This window comes from Schistocerca cancellata, chromosome 5 (assembly GCF_023864275.1).
Source record: "Schistocerca cancellata isolate TAMUIC-IGC-003103 chromosome 5, iqSchCanc2.1, whole genome shotgun sequence".
Classification (NCBI taxonomy): Eukaryota; Metazoa; Arthropoda; class Insecta; order Orthoptera; family Acrididae; genus Schistocerca; species Schistocerca cancellata.
The window spans coordinates 827,879,710-827,906,220 of record NC_064630.1 but is presented as its reverse complement, the minus strand read 5'-3'; the positions used below and the strand labels follow the sequence as shown (position 1 = coordinate 827,906,220).

Genomic DNA, 26,511 nt, shown 5'->3' with positions numbered 1-26,511 from the left:
GGTCAGAGAGGCTGGAGACAGTGACTGTGTGTGTGTGTGTGTGTGTGTGTGTGTGTGTGTGAGTGAGTGAGTGAGTGAGTGAGTGAGAGAGAGAGAGAGAGAGAGAGAGAGAGAGAGAGAGAGAGAGGTGTGCTTGCTTGTGCTTCTTTCCTGAAGAAGGGTTTGGATGAAAGATTATATGCAACTGTCTTTTTATCATCCCCGTTTGCAACTCAATGTGTCATTTTTACAGTAAGTAGCAACTTGATCCACAACCATTTTAAAACAATATTACATCTAGCATAGGTTCACTCCCTACCTTCAGATTCCTGCAATATGGTCCCAGCTTATTCATAATATTGTCCACTTTTGTTTTTCTCTTTTTCTTCATTCTCTCAAAAACAGCAGCTTCTAGTGAAAATGTTTCTCAGTGCAAAATTAAACTACAGTATATTTCCTGCAAGAAAGGTACTATTTATTTTTTCTTTTTAAGCAATATTTTCCGCATTGCAAGGGATGGATAAATTGCAGATTATTTAAGATGTGTTTTAATGGCATGCAATTAATGTACGAGGGCTGTTTATTTATTTATTTATTTATTTATTTTTCAACTTCCGATTGGCTGTAAATAAAAGAAAAATGTACAGAAAACAATAATTTTATTACCAAAAGTACAGTAAAGTCTTAACTCATTTTTCTACATAATCGCCAAAACTATTGAGGTACTTGTCATACCGTGACACAAGCTTTTCGATGCCTTCCTCGAAGAATGTTGCCGACATTGAGGACAGGTAAGTCTTCACGGCGTCCTGAAGTTCTTCGTTAGTAGCGAAGCGCTGCCCACCTAACCATGACTTCAGTTCTCGGAACAGGTGATAATCACTTGGTGCTAGGTCCAGGCTGTACGGTGGATGTTCAAAAACTTCCCATTTAAACTTTTTGAGGAGGTCTTTTGTCATGTTGGCAGTGTGTGGTCGGGTGTTGTCAGGAGCAAAACAACGCCAGACGAAAGCATTCCTATGTGTTTGTTTTGAATGGCTCTGCAGAGACAATGTAAAGTTTCACAATAAACTTCCTCGATTATCGTTGTACCTTGCTCCATAAAGTCCACCAGCAGCACTCCTTTATGGTCCCAAAACACAGTGGCTATTGTTTTTCTTTTCATCAGTGGTGAATGTTTGAACTTTTTTTGGCTTGCTTGGGGAAGCTGCGTGCATCCACTGTTTTGATTGTTCCTTTGTTTCAGGACTGTCATAGAGGACCCACGTTTCACTGCCAGTAACAATCGACTTCAAAAAATGTTTCCCTCATTGGCATAACGTGTGAGAAACGATAATGCTGATGCCATCCTTTGCGTTTTGTGGTCGGTACTCAGCATTTTTGGGATCCAACGTGCACACAATTTCCGATAGCCTAGGTCTTGAGTCACAATTGTATACAAAGCCGACCTTGAAATGTCTGGAAATTCATCAGATAGTTCGCTAATTGTAAACCTTCGTTTGCATCTCACCGCCTGATCAACACGCTCAACGAGGCCTACAGTGGCGACAGACTTGCGACCTTGACCACCTTCATCATGGATGTCTGTTCGTCCTTCTTTAAATTTTCGACACCATTCCCGAACACTACCATCACTCATAACGTTGTTGCCATACACGTTGCTCATTCTGCAATGGATTTCCGCAGCAGTACATCCTTCTGCTTGCAGAAAACGGATTACACTTCGTAACTCACATTTGGCGGGAGCATCGAGCGTAGCGGCCATGTTTACATGGACGTAGCTCGACTACAACTGACACACTGCAGCTGAAAACGGCAGAGGTTGTGGTGGGGGAGCTCCACAATCGCATGATGCGCAGGTCCGGCCCCTCCCTACCTCTTACTAGCTTAGGTGGACGATCGGAGGTTGAAAAAAAAAAAACAGCACATGTATGTTGTTAAATGAAGGCGGTTAAGAATGAATATTAAATGTGTGAACACAATCTAAGTGTGAGGGAAGGTACATTATCAGATTTTGGTCATGCATTTCCCTACTTCGCAGATTTGCAAGCTGGCAAACCTATCAAGGTGATTTCCAACTTTTTCTGCTACACTACATCACAAAAAGAAACTACAGAGTGTTTCACAAAGTTACCTACCCTGCCACAGCTTGCCTTGTGAATCACTGGTGATGCAGCGTGCACACACACCCAGGGGTATTTATTTTCTACAAAATGCATTATGACAACATGGAATGCAGATATGAGTTACCATTGGCACTAACACAAGAAAAAGATATGGACAGAATCTACACCGAAGCGCAGAAGAAATTGGCATAGCATGCGTACTCAAATACAGAGATATGTACACAGGCAGAATATGGTGCGGTGGTTGGCAACACCTACATAAGACAACAAGTGTCTGGTGCAGTTGTTAGTTTGGTTACTGCTGATACAACAGCAGGTTATCAAGATTTAATTGAGTTTGAATGTGGCGCAATAGTTGACACATGAACGATGGGACTCAGCATCTCTGAGGTGGCGAAGAATTGGGGATTTTCCCATATCGCCATTTCACAAGTGTACCGTGAATATCAGGAATCTGGTAAAACTTCAAATCTCTGAAATTGCTATGGCCAGAGAAGTATCCTGCAAGAACAGAACCAATGACGACCGAAGATAACCATTCAACGTGACAGAAGTGCAACCCTTCCACAAATTGCTGCAGATGTCAATGCTTAGTCATCAGCAAGTGTGAGCGTGTGACACATTCAATGAAACATCATCGATATGGGCTTTCTGTGCCGCAGGAGCACTCCTGTAGCCTTGATGACTACATGACAAAAAGCTTTACACCTCGCTTAGCCTGTCAACACTGACATTGGACTGTTGACGATTGGAAACATGTTACCTGGTCAGACGAGTCTCATTTCAAATTGTGTCAAGTGGATGGATGTGTGCAGGTATGGAGACAACCTCATGAATCCATGAACCCTACATGTCTGCAGGGGGATGTTCAAGCTGGTGGGAGCTCTGTAATGGTGTGGGGCGTGTGCAGCTGGAGTGATATGAGACCCCTGATATGTCTAGATATGACTGTGGCAGGTAACACATATGTAAGCATCCTGTCTGATCATCTGCAACCAATCATGTCCATTCCACATTCCAATGGATTTGGGCAATTCCAGCAGGACAATGCGACAACCCGTATGTCCAGAGTGTCTCCAGGAACAGTCTTCTGAGTTTAAACACTTCTGCTGGCCACAAAGCTCCCCAGACATGAACATTATTGAGCGTACCTGGGATGCCTTGCAACATGCTGTTCAGAAGAGATCTCCACCCTCTTGTACCCTTACAGATTTATGGGCAGCTGTGAAGGATTCATGGCGTCATTTCCCTCAAGCACTACTTCAGGCATTAGTTGAGTCCATGCCATGTCATGTTGCACTTCTGCATCCTTGGGAGGGGAAGGGGGGGGGGCTACACAATATTAGGCAGGTGTACCAGTTTCTTTGGCTCTTCAATGCACGTAACTCTTGCTACAGGGCAATGATTCTTTGTCATCCCATACAGCAGCTGTAACGTTCTTCTTGGAAAATCGTCCAGTTCTCTCATGAGTAGAAAAAATGATTTCACAGGCCCCATGTTTGTACGGTGGATTTACTATCAGTTTATTCAGTGACTACTTATATGTAATTGTTGAGCGAGCTATTATGAAAAAATAAAATTACTCTACAGCAGAAAGTGTCAAACATCTACCACATCTCCACTATCACTTACTGGAATACTTTTCACAACATGAGGAGTGTCAAATGCATCACTCCAGCCTCAGCTCTCCCAACATCTGAAGAGATCGAGAGGCTTACATCGGCTCCCTCTGTAACAGAAGTAGGTCACCTAGGAGTTATGGAACTTAAAATATTTCAGTGTAAGTCAAGCAAGCATTACAGAAGATTACTGTTCTAGATTTGAATGTGGTCACCTGTGGATGAACGGAAGTAATGCCACTGAGCACAGTGCACTTTAAAAATGCCAGTAATTCCTGTATGTAAGAGATTAACACAGCCTACTCATAACGTATTTAATGATGAGAGAAATGCAGTAACTTTCTGGTCATTCATTACTTCATCAACAAGTGACTACAACAGGGTTACATGGCTTTACAATATTGGTACATAGAAAACTAATGAGGAAATGGGAGAGTAAAATTTTCTAATTTCAAACAGTCGGCTTTACTCAATTATGAGGAAGTATCAACAGCTGCCAACTGGGAAGTGTAAACAGTTCGTCACTGTTACTTAGTCAGGAAAACAGCAACCTCGACACTCTTGAGTGAGACTGCAAGTGAGCTTGGCAGAAAATTGTTAGAAGAGTGCAGAGCCTCTTGCCTTTGTAATTTTATGTAAGAGATACTAGGTAGGTTGCAACATTACCTGCTATGGGTTCAAAAAAGCAATAAAGACACTGTAACAGATTGGTTAAGCAAATGTAGTAGGCTGCAGACTTTTGACAACTTGAGAAAAGCTGACAACATTAGAAAAGCAGAACTAATTTCGTCATTACAAAAGATGGCATTGAGTAAAGCCTCTCCTCAGTGGCATAACTACTCCAATGCTACTAGCCTACACTTGATCAATAGGACTGATGGCTTTCATATCGTTCACAATCAATTCTCTGGTTATGGTATGCTAACATCTTGTGTGTGAGATTGCTCTAGTGCTGGTACTGTACTTGCTCCCTCAAGAGAAGATTGGTGACCTGTAACCATGGATAATGAAACCAGCATACATTACTGGAATCAGCACAACAGCCAGCACTGACGGGAAGTCCAGGTGTCTGCCAACATGACTCCTGCCCAGAGCAGAAGCTGCCCTGAAACTCCAGTATAAAGTGAGTCTGATGGCCTATAGCACTGGCAGTCCAGATTCGGCATTCAGCACAACATCCAAGCATCTGACATCATGGTCCACCTGATGGGATAATGCAGGTACTGATTTGAGAGGGATTGAATACTCCCTGAAACAGTTAAGTGAATCAAACACACAGATCACTGTCACCACCATCTCTAAGCAGGACTACCAATGGAGCATGCCTACCTCGCCAGCAGCAGCAAACTGCAGCACAAGCAGGTTATCAACTTCAACTCCAAGCTGATACAGTGCTCTCAGCATCCTTGAATATGCTGCTGGATTCAGCAGATTACTCTCCTGGTTACGTAACCACCAGCACTCGTAGAAGACACAGCGACTTGTATTCTGAGTAATAACTGGAATAATCTTGAATATTATTTTATTATATCTTATGATGCCACACAGGTCCTTAGTCTGCATCCTGAAAAAACAGTAGGAGGTTCCAGCCCAGGTGACCACAACAACACACTGTCAATGACAGACAGCAGCAAGATCATTTAGCATTTAAATTCCTTTCCCACCAACACCGCATTAAGTCACTAACAACATCACACTTCTGTGCCTTGTCTATAGGAAAGTATTTTAGAAAAAAGTTCACTTAACAATTGTAAAAAAGTTCTCACTTACTAAAATGAAACTATCTCCACTATGGAAAGACAAGCTCAGTGAAGTTATTTTGTCCACTCACATAAGATAACTAGACAGAAAATGCTGGGGAGGTATAGTTTGCTGCAAACTGAAAAGCAAGCAGTGCTCATGGTGGAGAAAGTTGTCTTCCCTGGAAGAATGCTACAACTCCCATACAGGATGACCAAGTATCAATTTCGCCTCTAGCAGTGTAGAAGTGCGTGGAAAGATTTACGAAGAATTTGCCCATATCCTTTTCTTGCATTGGTATTATTACTAACTCACATCTGTAGCACTAGTTAACGCACTTTGTGGAAGATAAACACTTCCTGAGACTGTTTTCATTCTGCATTGTCAGTGATTCATGAGGCAAGCAGTCGAAATGTTGGTATAACTTTGTAAAACACCTCTTGTATTGTAGTGAAATACAGAGAGCAGGGACTTGCATGCTCACTCATCAGTTTGCAGACTGCAAAGGAGGGAAGTGCATGACTACAATCTCTCAACCTAACTCCCCTCACGCGACCAACACCACCCCCCCACCACCCGTCCACTCCTCCCTCATCTGCTGAACACAATTTATTCTTAATTTAGTTTTCAGCAATGCTGGAGCTTCGCTCTGTTCAGGGGCAATATCATTTAATGGAGTGATGGTTGATATTATGTCCACACTGCTGTGTTCTGCCACAGGAGTCTTTGAAAGGCAGTAAGTGGTGTTTTGTTTGCATTCCTTTTTATACACCATTGTGACGACGTACTCCTGAAGCCTCAGTGCCACCTCATCAATCAACCTGACAGAACTTTCAGGGTTGTCACCCAGCACAGAGAATGGTGATCTGTCACAATGGTGAATCGTTTGTAAAATTAATATGGCTGGAGCTTGTTGAAGGCCCACACAACTGCAACACACTGTTTCTTTGTTGTGGAACAGCTCTTCTCAGACTTGGAGAGTACTCTGGAAGTATAAAATAGAGTTCTTTCAGTACTTACCTGAATTTGCACTAGAGCTGCCCCATCCCAAAATCACTAGCATTGGTATGAAATTCTGTTTCAGCACTCTCGTCATACAATGTTAGAACCAGAGAAAATTATTTTATCCATTTTGGTTGGAGAACACCACAGCTGTTTTTGTGCATTAAACTTAGGAAATACTGCAACCAGTCAAAAGATTTCTTGGAATTACCATTACTAGTTTCGGGTCTGAGCCCGCTGTCAGATGGTAGCATTGACTTCTTGCAAGGTTTACATCTGTGTCCTAAAATCTAACAAAATGTTGATATATTTCAGGAGACGAATGTAAAAATTTTGTTATATTTTAGGACGTAAACGTATAAATTGCATGAAATCAATGCTATCATATGACAATTGCTCAGGCCCAAAACTAGTGATGGTATATTAAAAACATTTCAAGAAAACTTGTGGCTGGTTGCAATATTTACTACAGTGTAATTTACTAAAGCAAATGTTCGTGTTGCCTTATGGACAAGGAGAGGTCTTTCTTACATCTCATTACAGGAAACTGGCATCTCCCTGCAGTAGTTTTTGCAAGGGATCAGAAAAGTCTTTTATGAATCACCGGTAGTATGAGAACATTCCAAGCCAACCTTCTCTCATCATGAACATGCCAAGGACTCAGAAAATATGTGACTGCTCTTCTTTTTTCTGGTTTGGGACAGACTCCATCATCCATCACAAGGTTCTCCAATATTCTTATTTCTTGGGTGATGAAGAGGCACGGTGTCAGATTCATGTGGAGGCATACAGTCTGAACACACTTCAACATAATTGTCAGTTAGTTTAGATGTTCTTCAAATCGAAGATGTCATCCAGACAGCAAAGACACAATGTCCATTTAATGTATCAAAGCAGGTTGTCTATCATATGCTAAAAGGTGGCTGGAACATTACATAGTCCAAAAAGCATAGCTTTGAACTCACAGAGGCCATCACAATTTATGAAGGCAGTCTTTTCCTGTCAGCCTCATCAACTACTATTTGCCCATATCCTGTCTCCATGTCCACAGTTGAGAAATACTTTGCTCCTTTTGATCATTTCACGGTCTCATCAGTGCTTCCAATGGATAGACATTGTTCTTCATGATTTTGTTCAGTCATCAGTAGTTGACACAGAAATGCCACGTGCCATTCTTTTTCTTCACAAAGGCAACTAGCGAGAAGCAAGAACTCTCTGAAGATTCAATGATGTTGGCTGGAGCATTTTCTGTGCTTCCTCCCAGATTATCTATTGTTCAGCAGGCAACACTCTATATGAGTGCTGGTTAGCTGGTGAATGATCCCCAAAATTGATATGGTGTTTTATCATGGGCCACTTGGTCTATATTTTCTCCGCTCCATACTTCAAAGCATCCGAAAACTGACACAGAATGGTTATTATTCACTGAAGTTGTTCCCCGCTCAGGCCAGATCCTATTGGAAACTAGATGGTAGCTTCCTATCCTGCATTGTCTGTGGTGGCAGGGAGCATAATGTTTCCCCAAAGTCATTAAGCTGCTGCCAAGTTTGCCTGTCACTACAGACATACATATGGCGATGAGTCGTGGCTTCTCATGACAGTCTGTGATCCAAAGTTATCTTTGACCACTCACAATGATTTTGATCACTGCTGGAATGCAGTGTTGTTTTGTAGCCTGAGTAGCTTTTTGCAAACAATGAAAGCTTCACAGTGTAATTGTGCATCTTGATTGATGTCTAGACCTCTTCTTGTTGACAATGGCAGGATAACAATGTCTTCAATGGCAAACAGCTTCCCAGAGCAATTTTTGGTATGTATGGTTGTTGGAATACTTTAGTAAATCTGAATCTTTGATCCTCCATGGTCTGTTATTATTTGTGGTGCCAGCAAACAAGTTCCATGTGAGAATAACATTATGATTATATTCTGCTAAAATGACAAATTTCAAAAGTTATGTTCTGTCTTTTGAAATTTGTCATTTTATGTTCTGTCCCTACCCCCATGAACCATGAACCTTGAGGATATAAAATGTAGACTGGCAATGGCAAGGAAAGCGTTTCTGAAGAAGAGAAATTTGTTAACATCGAGTATAGATTTAAGTGTCAGGAAGTCGTTCCTGAAAGTATTTGTATGGAGTGTAGCCATGTATGGAAGTGAAACGTGGACGATAAATAGTTTGGACAAGAAGAGAAAAGAAGCTTTGGAAATGTGGTGCTACAGAAGAATGCTGAAGATTAGATGGGTAGATCACATAACGAATGAGGAGGTATTGAATAGAATTTGGAGAGAAAAGGAGTTTGTGGCACAAGTTGACTAGAAGAAGGGATCAGTTGGTAGGACATGTTCTGAGGCATCGAAGGATCACAAATTTAGCATTGGAGGGCAGCGTGAAGGGTAAAAATTGTAGAGGGAGACCAAGAGATGAATACACTAAGCAGATTCAGAAGGATGTAGGTTGCAGTAAGTACTGGGAGATGAAGAAGCTTCCACAGGGTAGAGTAGCATGGAGAGCTGCATCAAACCAGTCTCAGGACTGAAGACAACAACAACATGTTCTGTCATTGATAGTTATTCTTGCAATACATATTTCTGTCAGCTTGACGTATATCCTGTTTGCAACCTTCAAAAAACTGCTTTCATGTCCAGAACATAGTCTTCTATAGCAGATGACAATAAATATTCAATGTTACAGAAAAAGCAGTACCTAAGTTGACTGGTGCCTGCACTAGTTGGGCATCAATGTGATATCCTGTGATCTTGGTAATTGTGTTCCATGGAAGCTTTTCACCTGTGATGGCCTCACCTCCATCGATGGTCGCCTTTCTTAGTCCTCCTGAATTTAGTGGCTAGGCAAACAGTTGGTACCTATGTATGATGATTGGGAACGGCTATGGCATATTTGGAGTGGCCTTAACCGGTGTATAGTGATGACCTTCAGCCCACAGATTGACTACAAACATCGGCAGTTGACTTGCATGAAGAGGGCTGTTGTGATGGTTGAAACCTTGTGGCAAATAGGTTGTCAAACCCTAGTCCTCTTTCTTTGCAGTAGTGTACAACATGTCTAGGCAATCCACAGTGGAAACAGATGGTGTGTTGTCTTCTGTCCTCCAAATGTCAGTGATACTGCGGGGCATTTTACTTGGTGACGGAGTTGGTTGTATCTGCATTTGTAAGATGCTAGGTTGTCATTTTATGGTGGCAGCAGAAGTCCAAGTTGGCCGAGTCTATTCTTCATGGTGTGTTTGACTGGTCATGGAGACTCATGAAACAGATCTATACACCTCTTCCTCAACATTTTCTATTACATCCTGACATACCAGGTCAATTTTCAAGGCTGATATCTCCTGTGTACTCGGTTCAACATTTCTGTTTGCCACAAACTGCTGTATCTTTTCTCTTACTATTTGGCATATGAGAAAGACAAGCTCACAGTGGTCTTCCACAGTTTCCATAAGGGTTATATTCGACAGTTGGTCAGTTGTCCGATTCTTTTCTGTCACACTTCCTTGATTCGATGGCACCACTTCATGAACTCCTTTATAATTGTGACCTCTTTTACCTTTACATACCTTCTGTGAGACCTTCCATCAAGTACGAGATTTTGTAGGATTCTGTCCTGTTAGGATTCTTGATGTGGCCTAGTGCCGAAACATTCTGTATGTACAACTGAGTCATTTCTTCATGATACCAAGTCCTGTTCTTCTGCTACACAGCCTTGCTGCTGATTGTCACCAAATGTTTCCTTCAGTTTGGCCTGGAATTTGTCCCTTTTACCGAGTGTCTCTTTGTTGTTTTCGAACATCTACTGGGCTGTGTAATTCAAGAAGTAGTACGCATTTGCCAAACACATCTTCCACCAGTTGTATCTGGTTACTGGGTTAAATCCTTTCAGCCATTTCATTGTATCCTGGCCAGTAGCCATGGAGAATGCTGATGGATGCCTGATGTGCAGATAACTTACTGGTGGCTTGGCATTCATTTGTCTCCCAAATATACGGAGCATGGGAATGATGCACTGCTTGTATTGTGGCTCCTGTCTGGGTATGTGATGGCTTTTGTACTGCCTGATTGGAGCCATGGTGATGCAGATGTTTTGAAGTACTCAGCATTTCCACTAAACAATGTCACATTGTAACCACACTCAAGTCCAAATCCGAAAGATAGGACATCAGTGAAATACAATGCCTGGCACTGAAAGAACATTTACTGAGAACACTAACACAAACTCAGAACAGAACTGAACTGGATGGAAAGTCCAATTACTTTTACAGGCATCAAATATTACAGAAAGCTGGTATTTATACAACCATTGATGGCACCAGGCTAGTGGCAATATTATGACATTGGTAAAGTTGATTGTTGACATTGTCATCATCATCAGAACCATTTTCCAGTGTTTAAAATTTAATTACAAGATGAAATGAGATAAAGTGCCACAAATGTTACTACAGCATATCTTACTCAATGAATATTTTATTTTGAGATTACCAATTTTAAAAAGTAGGGTTCAAAACATTAAACATATAAAATGTGATTAAATAAATGAATGAAATTATTGAAGTTGTGATTGCTACAAAGTCACTCTGTAGAAATTTCAATCAAACTACATAAGTATTAATAAATTTCGATAAATTAACAGCTTCGCTTTTAGAAACATATGAGAGATGTTATTACGGCAAGAATTTTGTTTGCTTTCTGATAGGATACAGCATCAATTAAAAACTAGTACCTTAGTACAGGAGATAGAAACTACAATATTGAAACACACAGCCACCAGCTATCAGAGAGAAAAATATATCAGAAATTTGCTCAGTTATCTAATGTTCATCAAACAGTGCATTATATTAAAAATAAAGTACACCAGCTCAAAGCTGAACTATAGCCCGTAAACAGCACAGTGGTATGCATTAAGAGCAGTGATGTAGAGTAACTGGAATACAGTATACAGTGCAACCATCAAACAAACGTGATACTGTAGAACTAGCTGAAAGGTGGGGGGCAGGGGTGAAGTATGCTAGTAACTGCTGTAATCACCAATTATAGTTACAGATAACACTTTTTTTTCACACTTAAACATCCTTGGTATACAGGGTGAGTCATCTAACATTACCACTGGAAACATCTCCCAAACTACAGCAAACACTGAATAACCAAATCTGCAGACCGAAAGTGAGGAGAGAGACTGGTGTAATTGGTTAATACAAACCATTGAGAAATGCATGGAAATATAATTTTCAACACATACTTAAGTTTTTTTTAAATGGAAACCTGTTTTTTTTAGCAAGACTGAAAATAGAAAAATATACTAAATCAATGTCATTTCTTACACTGTAAAATGTTAATTACAACCAGAGTAATTTATAACGTAAAACCGATGATTGAGTAACTCCTCAGCAGTTCAATCGTGTGTATTGTAGAGAACCGAATTAATTAGGGATACAAAAAGAACAGTGACGTAACATAGGTACACAAGAGATATGAACAGTACGTTACGTCCACATGCTAACATTTCAATTAGTCTTTTTCTCTTAAGGGTACTGTACGAAACTGACTTGTTAGAAGAAAATGTACATTAACATGAGAATGTAGTTAAACTTACAAATTTGTTTTTTGTTATCAAATACAGAATGTAAAAGAGTGTGTCCTGACATTTAAGGTCAATAAATGCTCAAAGTGGTGCCCACAATTTGCTGCACACATTTGTAATATACCACATAATGAATGTCTTACACGATATAGTACATCTGGTGTTATGTTACCACAGGCTGCCTCAATATGATGTTTCATATCCTCTGGGGTTGTAGGCACATCATGATACACATTCTTCTTTAATGTACCCTGCAGAAAGAAGTCTAAATGTGTAAGATCAGGAGAATGGGCTGTCCAATTTATGCATCTGCCATGTCCTATGAAATGCCCATCGAACATTCTGTCAAGGGTCAGCCTAGTGTTCATTGCAGAATGTGCAGGAGCACTGTCATGTTGATACCACATACATCTACGCGTTTCCAGCAGGACATTTTCTAGCAATGTTGGCAGATCATTTTGTAGTAACTCAATGTATTTTGCAGCTATTTGGGTACCTTCAATGAAGTGAGGACCAATGAGATGGTCATTAATTACTCCGCACCTTACATTTACATTCCATGGTCGCTAACGGTCGAAGCCCGTGAGGATTGTCCACGGAGCAGTAATGCGTGTTTCTTAAATTCACTGCAATGCAGTTTGTGAAACCTGCTTCATCGATAAGCAGGTAGTGCTGCAACACATTCTCTGCCCATTGACAGAAATTGACTAAATTATTAAAGTCATCTCCATGTAATTGCTGATGCAGCAACACATGATATGGGTGAAATTTGTGACGAAGTATGCACATTACACTACTTTGACTCATTGCACTGCCTCTTGCGATGTTACGTGAACTCATGTATGGGTTCATGGCAACAGCAGCTAACACACGAACTGTGCCTGCTTCTCCTGTGATGGGTTTGTTACAGACCCAATGGCATGTTATGACCATACCTGTTCATACAATTGTTTGCAGATGTTTTCAAATGTGCGGCACGTTGGATGATCTCTGACCAGATAGCTTTCTGCATACAACCTGAAGGCTGCAGCTGCATTTTGTCTACACTCACCATAATGAGTATCATCTCTGCCTTTTCAGACTTAGAATAAACCATTTTCACAGTTCTTACAACAGTGTACATACTGTTATACTCACAACTTTCTGTTGTTCCTACTGTGCGTACTTCTGTTCATACTTGCGTACAGTACATTATCACAGACATCTGGTAATACAGTGTACTACAGTTATTCTGAATACAAGGACTAATTCAGCAAGTGCTACGTGCAGACGCTGAGGCAGCCAAACTTGTAAACATTGTAGCCTTTGTAAACATACCCCTACAGATCTTATTTGTTACACCACATGACTGAAGGTCTGAGGTTTCAAGCCTCAACTTCATGTTACAAATTACTCCAGATGTACTTAACATTTTGTAATGTAACCAATGGCATTGGTTAAGCATTTGTCTCTATTTTCAGTTGTGCTAAAAATAAGAAAAAGTTTCCATAAAAAAAAAAGAAAAAAAACATAAGTATGTGTTGAAAATCATAATTCCGTTCATTTCTAAATGGTTTGTATTAACCAATTCTACTAGCCCCTCCCCTCACTTTCGGTCTGTGAAATTGGTTATTCAGTGTTTGTGTGGTCTGGGAGGTGTTTCCAGTGGTCTTCTCGACAGGATCAGCTGCAGGCATACTTCGCACTTGTAAAATGCACTGTTAACCAGGGGGTATTTAAGAAATTAACAGCGGTCAGTGTGAAGGGTGCCAGTTTGGAATGCCACAGGGGCTGGCCAACTACATGCTACACTTCTGTAACTTCCCAGCAACATCAATTAATGGTGTGTGCACATCCCTTTGTAAGATCCATCCCCTTTCTTGTTTCCACTAGACAAAAAGAAGGAGGGCTGTACAGCTGTTAAGAAAGTTGATAATCATGTGGCACCTACGATTCTCTAACTCTTCTAAAAACACTTGTGTCATTCTTTCAGCACTACAGTGCCAAAAGTGTTCAGATATGAATCAGGGTACATATTTTAGTACATATTATTATTTATTAATTATTGTTTTAGTGAAGAGGTATATTTTTAATGATTTTAAATTAGATTCTGTGTAAATGTGAAGTAGGGTTGCTGAAGCAATATGGACGAAGTAGCAGGCTCCTCAAAAGATACAAAACACACCAATTGTAAATGTGTACTGGAAAGTATGTGGACACATCCATTTGAAGGTCTTGATTCTGATGGGAAAAGTGACACGATGAAACAGGGATGCCATACACCACATCTTCCACATGTAAATATAGTAACTAAAAATTATGTCAGACATTTCCAAAGATCTTGGTACTCCTCTTATAAATGGTTATGTGATTGTAAACAGACACAAAAATTGTACCGTTGGCTATGTGTTTTGCTCTCTTCCGACGAGTTATGGACAAAAAAATGGCATGAGTGACATGATCAATTTCAACAACTTGAGGATATGGCGCAGAAACTCCAAGGACCATATTACTACATCTGTACAGGCACTCATTAAATCTGGCAGTTCAAGGATAGATTTTTGTTTAAATAATACCTTACTATTAGATGTTCAGAAGCATAATGTATCTTATGTTCAAAATACACAGTTGTAAACCAGACTTTCTCACCTTGCTTTGTTGTTGTTGTTGTTGTGGTCTTCAGTCCTGAGACTGGTTTGATGCAGCTCTCCTTGCTTTGTTATTGAACAAAAAACAATTGTGCAAGTCGGTGGAACGACAAGTGTCATTCTATGACTCCACGATTGAAGTTTTTGATAAGAAGGATTGAAGAACAGACCTCAAATATAGGCAAAACTGAGAGTGCCAGCACTTTTAATATCATTCTTATTCTAGCAGATACAATAACAGGTATCTTCCAAGTATCTGGTATCACTCAGTAGACCTAATCTTTATGATGTTGTGCCTTGTACTTTAATACACGGCATAGGGCATTTTTTGGTGCAATACTAGGGTGTGATAAGATGGATTTAATCATAAACAACAACATAATAACAATGACAAAAATAATAATTATTATAACAACAGTACCATTATTTGGATAATTGTAAACAGCAACAGCAACAACAACAATAATAATTATGAGAACAACACTGTTACATTTAATGATTTTTTTAAAAGCAAGTACAATTATGAATAACTCACACCTTGTCACTGGTGGGGTATCATGTAATTATATTAGAAATGGCACACATTTTAAAAGTAGAGAACACCTGATCACAGTTAATGCTGGTAAACATTTGAGCTGGAAGCCGCTGAACTGAAATTCTGGACATCAATAAGAAGTTAATCACTCTGTGTATGTACTGCTCACCTACTGGTAATTTGGGCACTTACTTTAAGAAATTAATTGAAGTCCTGGAAATAACCTCAACTTCAAATCTAACACAATAATATATGGAGACACAAGTGTTCAGGGCAAAATTAGTACTATTTTCACAAATATTTTGAACTTTTGGCATGGCAAAAATGGCAAACACCACTAGTAAGGTATCAAAAAAGTAACACTGCTTTTTGGCTATGTACTTACAGATATTGACAGGAAAAATTGTAAAGTATTCATAAGAGCTCTTAGGCTTTTGTACCATTACTGTCAGGTAATAAAACTAAAGAAAGGCTTGGTAAAACCAACAAAATCGCAGGTCTACAAAAGGATTTTGAGTGTAAAATACATACTTTTCTACGGCATTAGCAAAACAAACCTCAGGTGAAGTATATAGGGAAAACAATGTAGATGATAAGTTCACTAAATTCTGTGCACTGTTTAAATTAATTTTTGAGGAGACATTTCCAAAAGCAGCCACTTCAACCAGCAGCAGGGGGTCCCACTCAAACCTCTCTGATTTCAAAGACCCAGGAAAAAAAACCACAGTAGATACGAAATCTGAAATAATTTATTTATTTATCATCAATACACCTCTACATGTGAACCATTTGTAGCACAAAAAACATTGGGTCCATAATCAATTTCTTGCCAAGTTCTTTGTAACATTTCCTCTGTTACTGATACGATGTTGCAACATAGGAATATCGTCCACTTTGATCGCATACACATGGTCCTTCACGAATCCCCACATGAAGAAATCAAGTGGCGTAATGTCAGGTGAACATGGTGGCCAGGCAATGGGTCCTCCGCGACCGATCCAACAACTGGGAAATTTCCTATTCAGGAACTTGTGAACAGGCATTGACCAATGTGGCAGAGCTCCTTCTTGTTGAAAAATTATGTTGGGTTGCAAGTCTTGTAACTGAGGGTACACAAACTGCTCCAACATGTCCAGATACACTGATCCATTCACTGTTTGTTCTGTAAAGAAGAATGGTCCAGCAATCCTGTCATGCATTAGCCCGCACCAGACATTTAGTTTAGGGCTGTCACGAACAAGTTCAATGGCAACATGCGAATTTTGCGAACACCAAATCTGGCGTATCAATATGCTGCAGCATATCGGCGTATCAATATGCTGCAGCATATCTGCAGCACATTATTGTTGGCGTGGTTGTCGTTCGGCATCAGATATTGCAGAATTTGCACTCTGTAAGCAAGCATACAAAGACGCTGGTGAACTACATGATTCAATGTTGATCGAGGTACATCAAGTTGCCTATGTAACGGCTCCACTATTTAGGATAGGGAAAGTTAGTTTTGTGAGATATTCGGAGCACGAGTTACAGCCAGGTGCAGGACGGATTGCATTAAGTTACGCATACTAGCAGTTGTGAAGGCAAATAGAGGCCACATGGGTGTAGAACTGCCAGAGAGGGTGAACACAGCAGTTTCCATGGCGCAACTCACAGGCAGAAGAGGGCCACTGCCCAACCTAAGTGTTATGCGTATGTGATGCAAAGTGGTGAGCTTGGCAAAACAGAGGCGCACAGCTGATTATAAATAGGTGCCGTTTCTAACGAGATTCATTCTCCTGGACGGCGAGGTGTGTCACACCGCCGGCTACAGGCAGCAACAGATGGGGTGCCAGCGCCCAGTCCATGGCAGGTCATTGGTTCGACCCTCTGAGGCTGACGTGGGGTCCGCAGCCAGCCAGCGGTGGGCCACTCTTCAGCTCACTACCGCAGGCAGTCACCTCGGCTCCCAACACATGCAGGAGACTTCCCGAGGCGAGGGCTGCAGATTCGGATGCCGGATAGTGGGCGCTTGTTCGTCGCCGCGATCTCAGCCACACCGCTGTGGAGAAGGACACAGCTGGCTACCCGTGGCTCACACCGAGCAGTGCTGAGTCGGCTGCTGGTCCAGCCATCCTGACATCATCGGACCTCAGCGGGCCGGCCAAGGCCAGCACGACACAGCGTTGCATTGCACAGGCTGCTGGGGTGCTTCCTCAGCATTGCTGGGACCTGTGACGCAGACCGAGGTGAGAGGAGCACTGTAGTGGAAACAAATAAATCATTTGGAAAGTACTCCCCAAGTTTTAATACAGCACCTCCTGGCACCTGCCCACTACATTTGGTGTCTTCCCACTACATTTGGTCATCCTGATACATTCGGTGGCAGAAGCTGCCACAACACCTAGATGCTTGACGAATTGACTTGCGTGGGTTTCTGAAAAATGTTTGTTGGATGTCCTCCACTGTCTCTTCTGAAACTCTGTAGCGTGCACCGCCAGAATGTTTCAGAACACTTCCTGCTGCCAGAAACTTCCTATTCCATTCCTTAATTGTTTTCACATCAGGTGGATCACATTCATACACACGATGATAATTTCTCTGCACAGTTATCTGCAGTTTTGTTTCTGCAAACCACACTACTGCTTGTGTGCGCTGCTGTGGAGTTGCCATTTTCACTTTATGGGACCATGCTGCACTCTGGCAACGCTACTTGGCACTTCTGAAGCGGGAAAATAAATTCTTTGAGATGCTCTACAATGTGGTGCATTTTTCATTGTCATTTCTGCTGTGGTTTTTCTCTCCTGCGTCCTTCAGGGAGGTTTGAGTAGGACACCTTGTAGATGGATAACTGTGGGTATTAGAAACTCCTCCCAAACACTTAAATGTATCATTTCTTTACAGAAGCACTACACCAATCCAAAGTTCATAAATTACTGTCACAGGTAAAAAATGATATACAGGGTATGCTACTTGCTACAAAAGTGCCATCCAATGACAAAAATGTATCAAGCTGAAAGACAATGGGAAAGACAATGAATTGTCTCACTGAATTGTGTTTCCCATCTGCTTTTCACAGCCCCCCTCCCACCTCTTGTTACATACAATGCACAAGCTTTTCATTCTTATTAACTTGTGCACGATGTTTTAGTAGTAATCTCTGTCTTGCATATTACCCTGACTTCCACCCTTAAGCACTTAGATTTTCAAATCTCGTCTGATGCAGTCCCCAAATGTCGGTCTTTCCTTCTCATCCCATACAGTAAGTCTCCCCTGACCCATGGTTCTGGGTGACTTTTCCTAGACCTCTCCAGTCCTTTTCCTTCACCCTTCTTCCTTCCCCTGCATCCCTTCTACCTGAAGGAGGAGCCACTGGCTCCAAAAGCTCGCAAATTACAACAGTCTTTTACTCATGTCTTTTGTAAGAACATGAAACACTTACAGCCATCCTTAAGATGGCATTTTCTTACAACAGTGAACAAATACTAATGTCCTGTCATTTTCTTGAGTTCAATACCTTATTCATCATGGGAGGGATGCTGACTCAGTTTTCCCAACGGACTGAAGAGTACATGGAGATGTGTGGAGTATAGCAGCATATTTATAGATTTAGAATCAGTTTTCAAAAGAAGTGCAAGGGGCAGAGAAGCATGTTCATGGTCATGAAGTCACTAGCAGATGTCTCTATAGTGTGTGCAGTGATAGGGCAAAGATATGAGAAGAAACAGTGCAAAACTGTTTTTTGTATTATAACTTATGTTGTGTAAACTGTGTACGAACAATAGAACTACGTACAATAGGAAGCAACTGATGAGGCAGTACAGTTGTTAAGACACTGACCTCATATTTGGGAGGATGAAGTTTGCCCTGCCCGGCAATTCTGATTTAGGTTTTCTTAAAATATTTCAGGCAAATACTTGGCAGTTTCTTCAGCAAGGCCATGGCTGATCACCTGTCGTACCCTCGTAAAAATATTCTTATATATTCTACGTGTATGTATACAGCAAAGGAATAGGGAGAGCTGTTGAATGGAATGGCCATTGTCTTGAAAAGCAGTTATAAGATGGACATCAAGAAAAGTAAACCAAGGGTAATGGAATGTGGTCAAATTAAGTCCACCAATTTTAAAGAAATTTGATTAGGCAATGAGACACTAGAAGTAATAGATGATGACTCTTGCTACTTGAGTAGCAAAATACGGCCAAAGTTTTCTGAAAAAGAGGAATTCGTTAATATCTAATGTAAATTTAAGCGTTAGGAAGTTTTTTCTCAGGGTATTTGTCTTGAGTGTACCCTCTTATGGAAGTAAAACATCAACAACAAGCAGTTCACACAATAAGAGAGCAGAAGCTTTTGAAATGTATTGAATCAAACTGGGAGGGAAAAAGAGTCAGTTTGGTATGGAGGCAAGTGTTGTGTGTGTGTTAGTGGGGGGGGGGGGGGGGGGGGAGGGGGGGGTGTAAACCTGTAGAGGAAGACAAAAGGGATGAACACCATAAGCAGGTTCAAATCAATGTAGGCTGCAGCAGTTATTCAAAGACGAAGAGACTAGCAAAGGACAGACTGATGTAGAGAACTGCATCGAATCAATCTTTTTACTGAAAATCACAACAACAATGCGTATATTTGGGCTATTTATTTTCACTGTATTATGATGAAAAATTCTATGTCATTGTGGTTTTATTCCTGGGTGAATAAATAAACAAATAAATAAATAAAAATTGCATGTTCTAATTTTTTGTTGAATAGATACATTTTGCTTTCCTCGTTATTATCTCAGATTTAAACTGAAAACAGAAAAATTTCAAGATCTGGCACGTGAATTTCATAGCCACAAATTGTCTCTGAAAATGATTCAGAAGTAGTAGTCAAACAAAAATTAATCATAAATTGTAACATAAAGAAACATACCCTAAATAGAGTGATGAGCTTCTGTGTGTAATCTGGATAGTTACGAATGATATATTGGTCCTGAAGACAATCTGCAGCTGATCTGAACCATTTTTCTTTCAAGGTTCGGCTGTACTCTTCAAATCCTTCCATTATATTTTCTGGCTTCTCTGAAAGTATTTTATTTATCAAAGCACTCAAATGGTCATACCTAAAACACAGTACATCCCAAAAACATGTCAGTAGTTAGTAATCCACAGAGACAATTCGTGTAATAATATCATAACAAAGAAAATGTAGCTTGCTTCATTAAGTGTGCTATAGATTTTTGTTGAATGGTTTTATTAACATTCCTGATGTAATATGCCAACATAAATTTCTTTATTTTGGACAGTTTAATGGCAACAGAAATTTTGAGTGTTTAAGCTCCAGGAAACAATATCAGGAAAAGGATAGTTCACGTTGCTGGAAATGGTGGTCATGTGTGTGTGAGGTATGCCTGCTTTTGTGAATGTGATATCTTTTCTGAGGAAGGCTTTGGCTGAAGCCTAAATGTGTAGCAGTCTTTTTGTTGTGCCTGTCTGTAACTAAACGTGTCATTTTTATGATGAGTACCATACCAATCTCTCTGTTTCTTAATTCTGTTGAATTCATTTAAAGTTGGTCCAGTTTTGTTGAACTTTTCCCCCTTCAACTTCAGTAGCTAAAATTTGTGCAGCACTAATTTAGTTATTTGTTTATTATTAACTATCCACTGATAATGTACATGATATGCTTCATGAATTACATGTACATTTTTGGACACCTCCATATGTGATCTATTCCTACATACATACACTTATACATATGCAACATAACATATCACATATACATATCTTACTGAAAGTGAGTTCATACCTCACTGACAGACCAAAAAACAAAACAAAATTGCAAATGTCAATCACTGAAAAATGAAATATACAGTGTCGTCTTGGTCACTACACATGTTGAAAATGAAGTGCATGAATTTCACATTATGTCTCTGTTTCCAAAAATTTCTTTATCAACGTAATAAAATTTTGTTTCAGCTTGGCTTTCAGTCCCATTATTGATTTGACTTTTTTTTTCTTTTTTCCAAATTCTGGTGGAAGATGATTGAATATTTGTATTCCCATATTCTTCACTGTCTTCACATAATTTTGTATTGTGTGATGTAATCTATAAGTGACTTTTGTTTCTTTTATCAAAGGAGTGGTGACTGAGGTTTTTGTTTCGGGATTCTAAATGCTGCAATGTGAAAAAAGTCAAATTAATTACATACAGACATGCTAAGGGCAGGATTTTTACTGTTTAAAAAGTGGCCTACAGTGTCCACACTTCTGTTTAAAGGAGAGTATTCTCATTGCTTGCTTCCGTTATTTAAAAATGGTAATAGATTCAGAGATATTTCCTCTGAAAATCAGACCATAGCCAACAACAAACTCAAATAGGGTATGGTGCACAATATTTAAAGTGTCTACATTAGTTATATCTCATACTGATCATAATGAGAACTATACTATGCTACGCATTTCTGACAGCTGGTCTGCAGGGAAATTGCAAGCATATTGTGTCACATGCAGTTCAAAAAATTGGATGTCATTTACTGTGCAGATGTTGTTTCCACAAGTATGCACATCAGGACTAGATCAAGTGACTGTTTTCTTGGTAGAATCTTATGTTTACTGTCTTTAGTATATGTATCACTAGGCAGTTTGCCTCAAACCAAGACTGTGGGTTAATGTTCCTCCGGACTACTTCTCAGTGTGTGTCCTCACTGACAGTTGTTTCATCTGGACACTGGAATTAATTAACTTTGGGTATGTGTTCTGGAGGGTCATTTATGAACAGTGTAAAGTGGACAAAACGAAGAACAAAAACCTTTGGGGCACCGTAACTCGCACCTGGTATTTTTGACCTGTAAGATGTAGCTCCCTTAGAGTTCCTGATTTCAACAAACTGCCTCTTGCTCTGCAACCAGTTGTGAACAGTGCCTGGAACTATTTGTTGTTCAAGTTTGTGAAGGAGAAATGCATGGTTAACAATGTCAAATGTTTTTTATTGGTCAAAAAGTACGCGTACTAACAGGATGGTTGTAACCTTCCTTTGACTATTACTCATATGATGACACCCAAAAATGTGACCCCAGATGAAAATATCTAGAAAGGTAAAATATGTTATTTGACAACTGGAGATTTAAGGTGTACAAAACACCTTGTAGCTTATGGAAATTTGAGGACGAAAAAAAAAGAGTAGTACTTTATATGAAGACTTAACCACTAAAAAGCTTTGCACAAGATGGTGTTACAGTTATTTGATGCTTACCAAACAACCAATTTCTAAACTATGTTTGGACTGTTTTAAAAATAATGTAACTCATTTTATTTGCTGATTTGTTGCTGGTGATGAGGCGAGGTAATCATCATTTCACACCATAAACAGCAATCGAAGCAGTGGGCAGAAACTCATGGCCCTGTACCAAAAACATCGAGTTCATCAAATAGAATGGTTATGATCTTTCTGGGATTTGAATGATTTCTTCTTATTGACTGACAAAGAAGAATATTTATTTTTCATTTTTCATCAGGACAATGCACCTATCCACAAAAGTGTGGGAAAGTGCTATGATATGACTAAGTGTCATACTAGAGCACTCACAATCTCGTTACAGCCTCATTTTGCCAAATGTGATGACACGAGTGGGGACAATCCACCCATCACCACATATGAAGATGGCTCTCACTAGTTTTAGCTTCAAGAGATCTATAGGGCACCGAGTCGCATGACTGCCAGGAGGTGTAATTTAGATAGCAAACCCTTTTGTTTCTTGGCCACTTTAAATAAGAGCATATGGGAAATCAGTTGCACATAATTACATTAAGAATACCATCATGTGCTATTCTATTTTTGTTTCGTTACCTAACTGTGAACTCATATGCAAATTTGGGATATGTCTACAATGGACTTGCCATTTATTTTGGAATTTACTGGCTCACAACTTCCAGCCTCCAGCCTCATACCAGTTGTGAATATTCTCAATAGCAGTTTAAACTTTACTCCAAACACTGCATAGTGGTACTGAACTATCATGAGTATACATAACAATTTTAACCCCCAGTGGGATACAAAATAAAACTTATCTTGACGGCTGTTTGGTGCCTCTGACAGGAATTATTCTAAGACTGTTGTAAGAACATGTCTCGATTTCTGTCATTTGTTTGATACTTATGTCCTTGAAACCCTGATAATGGGGTTGCCACAACCTGTTTGATAAGACACCAGTGTCCAAGGTGCAGTGGCTCTGTACATGGAAAGGAGCAACCAGGGAGAACTACGGCTGCTACACTTGTGCACCTTCACAGCATTCTGCCTCTCACTGAAACTGAAACTGAGCCATCATAGCACACTTCACCATTTTGGAAGCTTGTTGTGCACCTCAAGTGCAAAAGGGGAAGCAACTGTCTGCAGTTCAAGCATGGAAATAAGGGTACCACACTTAGAAAAAAAGAAGCATGAGGAACAAGAATCACCTTGCATGAAGTCTGCATGTGAGGTGTCATTTGTTGACTCTTTCTTTCAAGACAAAGTACTTCAGTTGGCTCCTGATCCAGAAGTATACATGTCAGCACTCAAACTAGGCAGTCCACCATTATAAGATATCACAAAGACTGCAAATGAGTGCCTCATGGCTCAACTGTAAGTAGGAGATCCAGAAACCACAGCATGCACCATGTCACACCTCGGAACAGTCCACAGCACTCCCTCGACATCTGTGGCATAGACTACTGTTATGTCCAGACTGCTGAACAACAAGACGAGTGTGACTTTGAGTGTAATATTGAGAGTTGCACACACTACAAATAGAGATGCTGCCTGTTGTGACATGGCAAGACAGCCAAGCCACTATGAGGTGAAACCGAAAGGCACGCGTTAAAGCTCACGCAGGCTGGCGTGAGGTCTGGAAAATTACAAGGTCTTTATAGTAGCAAATAAAGTACGTAGCTTCTGGAATACTTAACTTTAATCCATAATTGGTGAACATCGGTCTGACGGTACATGCATCACAAGATAAATAGCAAATGATAATGGCGCCTTGCTAGGTCGTAGCAAATGACGTAGCTGAAGGATATGCTAACTATTGTCTCGGCAAATGAGAGCGTAATTTGTCAGTGAACCATCGCTAGCAAAGTCAGCTGTACAACTGGGATGAGTGCTAGTACATCTCTCTAGACCTGCCGTGTGATGGCGCTCGGTCTGCAATCACTGATAGTGGCGACACGCAGGTCCGACGTATACTAGTGGACCGCGGCCGATTTAAAGGCTACCACCTAGCAAGTGTGGTGTCTGGCGGTGACACCACACTGCCATTACCTCAGTGCTATACTGTGGTTGCTGCAACATGAAAAATAAGTGCTGCCAGGTACAGCAATTGCAAATGTGTTCCATTAGATGAAGAGTGACATCTGGAAAAAGGTCAACAGTATAGTGTGTGCTTCAGACAGAAAACATACAGAGTTTGCCCAATGGAAACAAGATAGTAGTATTCTTGTTTATTTACCTCAACCATGAGAAAATGTTTGTGCTCAGTCAAACAAAAACATAGTACAGACACTGTCATGGAAACGTGTGTTTACAGGATAATAGCTAGTTGTGTAGCTTATCATTAATTTCTGTAACTTTTTCAAAGAGTGCTGTAGTTTTATTTTAATAATTAACTACTATTTAGGGAATACACTTCGTCCGCATGTCCTGTTTCTTGTACTGTCATCAGTATGTGCATATCAATGTATTGAATTAAAATAAATTTACAATAGCCTCCAAAAAAGTTTTATAGGCACCCATACATGCATATCAATATATATATATATATATATATATTCCCAAATTGCTGTGTACGTAGCAACAATGATCAGTCCTCGGTTATATTTGCAAACTCATGCATTCACCCTCCTTTGTGCACTGGTACATTGCACTCATATGCAACAACAGAGTCAAGTGACGAGTTTTCAGTTAAATGGGCTGTGGCAGAGACAAACAAATCGAGTCTCTGAGCATACAGAGACAGCAGCGAATTCGGAGACGATGTCATAGGACCCACTGGCAGCGAGAGTACAGAGATCATTTGTAATCTCTACTGTCCACTGAAAAGACAGTCATTTCTGGAGATTCTGACGCAAACTGTCAATATGATTGACTGAGTCCTGCACATTAGTCAAGCGATGGTGCAAAAAATTCATGCAAAAGCTCCCTTGAACAGTTCTTTATTTAAAAAGCTAATTACAAACGTCATAATTAGGAGGAAAGAATTCAATTGCAATGTGGTCACAGGGGCTACGGTTTTCTAAGTAATCCTCCAAACACATCCACTTCTAGGTTCCCCAGAATTAGCCCCACCCTTTCGTAATTTGGTAACATATGGTGACAGTTCAATTTCCCTCCAGGGTCAACTCACAATTGCTCCATCCTATAAGGAGGTTACATAGCTGATAACACTATTTGTGATCAACAGCTGGAAACATTTCCAACCTGGATGCCTTCTCACTGTTTGGATTCTCCATCAATGACAAAGTGCAAGTCATCTCTTACATGTTTCTATTAAGGGACTTGATGCCTTCTTTACAGTATTCACACCTATATTCAAATCTGGCCCAAGGTGCAACACAGATTTCAGAGCTCACGTCTCGCGACTACAATGAGGCATCGTTGCTGCCGAGCACATCCCATTTCAACCACATTTACAAGCAGCCACCAAGCAGGAGTTCGATTGATGTCAAGAGACTGAGGTGATGGAGCCAATTAAAAGAAACACTCGGGTAGTAAGTAGTAAAGAAAACAAATTGCTCCCTCTCATGATGTGGAGATTTTAAATAACTAATGCTCTGGTACAAGTGGAAACCTGACCTATACAATACCCAGGAGACCTCCACACAAAGCTTGTCAGATGAGAACATTTTCAAAGAGAAATCACAGATGCATACTTTCAAGTGCCCGTAGATGAAGAGCCATAAAACATCAAGGTCATCAATATTCAGTTCTGCTTGCACAAATACAGGTGCTTGTCTTCTGATATCTCAACCATGCTTGCAATCTTCCACAGACATCTGGAACAATTAATCACATATGTTCCCGCTTGCATCAACTATCTACAGAGCTTAACTGTCATAGTAACTACACACCAGCAACATCTATGAAACTTTCCATGCTGCTTACCACATTATGAGGTGCAGGGCCGAGCTGCTTAATGGTGTGCTAGCTTTTCCAGGTGGAAGCTGAGTCTGCTTTCATGCAGTTTAAGTATATGCTCCACTCAGTGCCCTGTCTTAAGCCATTTTCACTGCTGTAGCCAATGTTTCTAGCTGCACATGCCTCTCCATACAGCAACATTTAGCAATGGCACACGAGAAAGATG

The 26,511-nt window shown here is 40.3% G+C and overlaps 1 protein-coding gene across 1 annotated transcript in view; it reads right to left on the bottom strand.

The window, feature by feature from the left end:
* The window catches only part of LOC126188824 (radial spoke head protein 6 homolog A), a 254,633-nt gene extending 228,952 nt beyond the window's left edge, over positions 1-25,681 (bottom strand). Inside the window, exons 1-2 of the mRNA XM_049930436.1 lie at positions 25,629-25,681; positions 20,106-20,295 (exon numbers count right to left, since the gene is read on the bottom strand). Of these exons, the coding sequence (XP_049786393.1) occupies positions 20,106-20,295; positions 25,629-25,681 (243 nt within the window). The remainder of the gene's footprint in view (positions 1-20,105; positions 20,296-25,628) is intronic.
* Between the last annotated feature and the right edge of the window lie 830 nt (positions 25,682-26,511).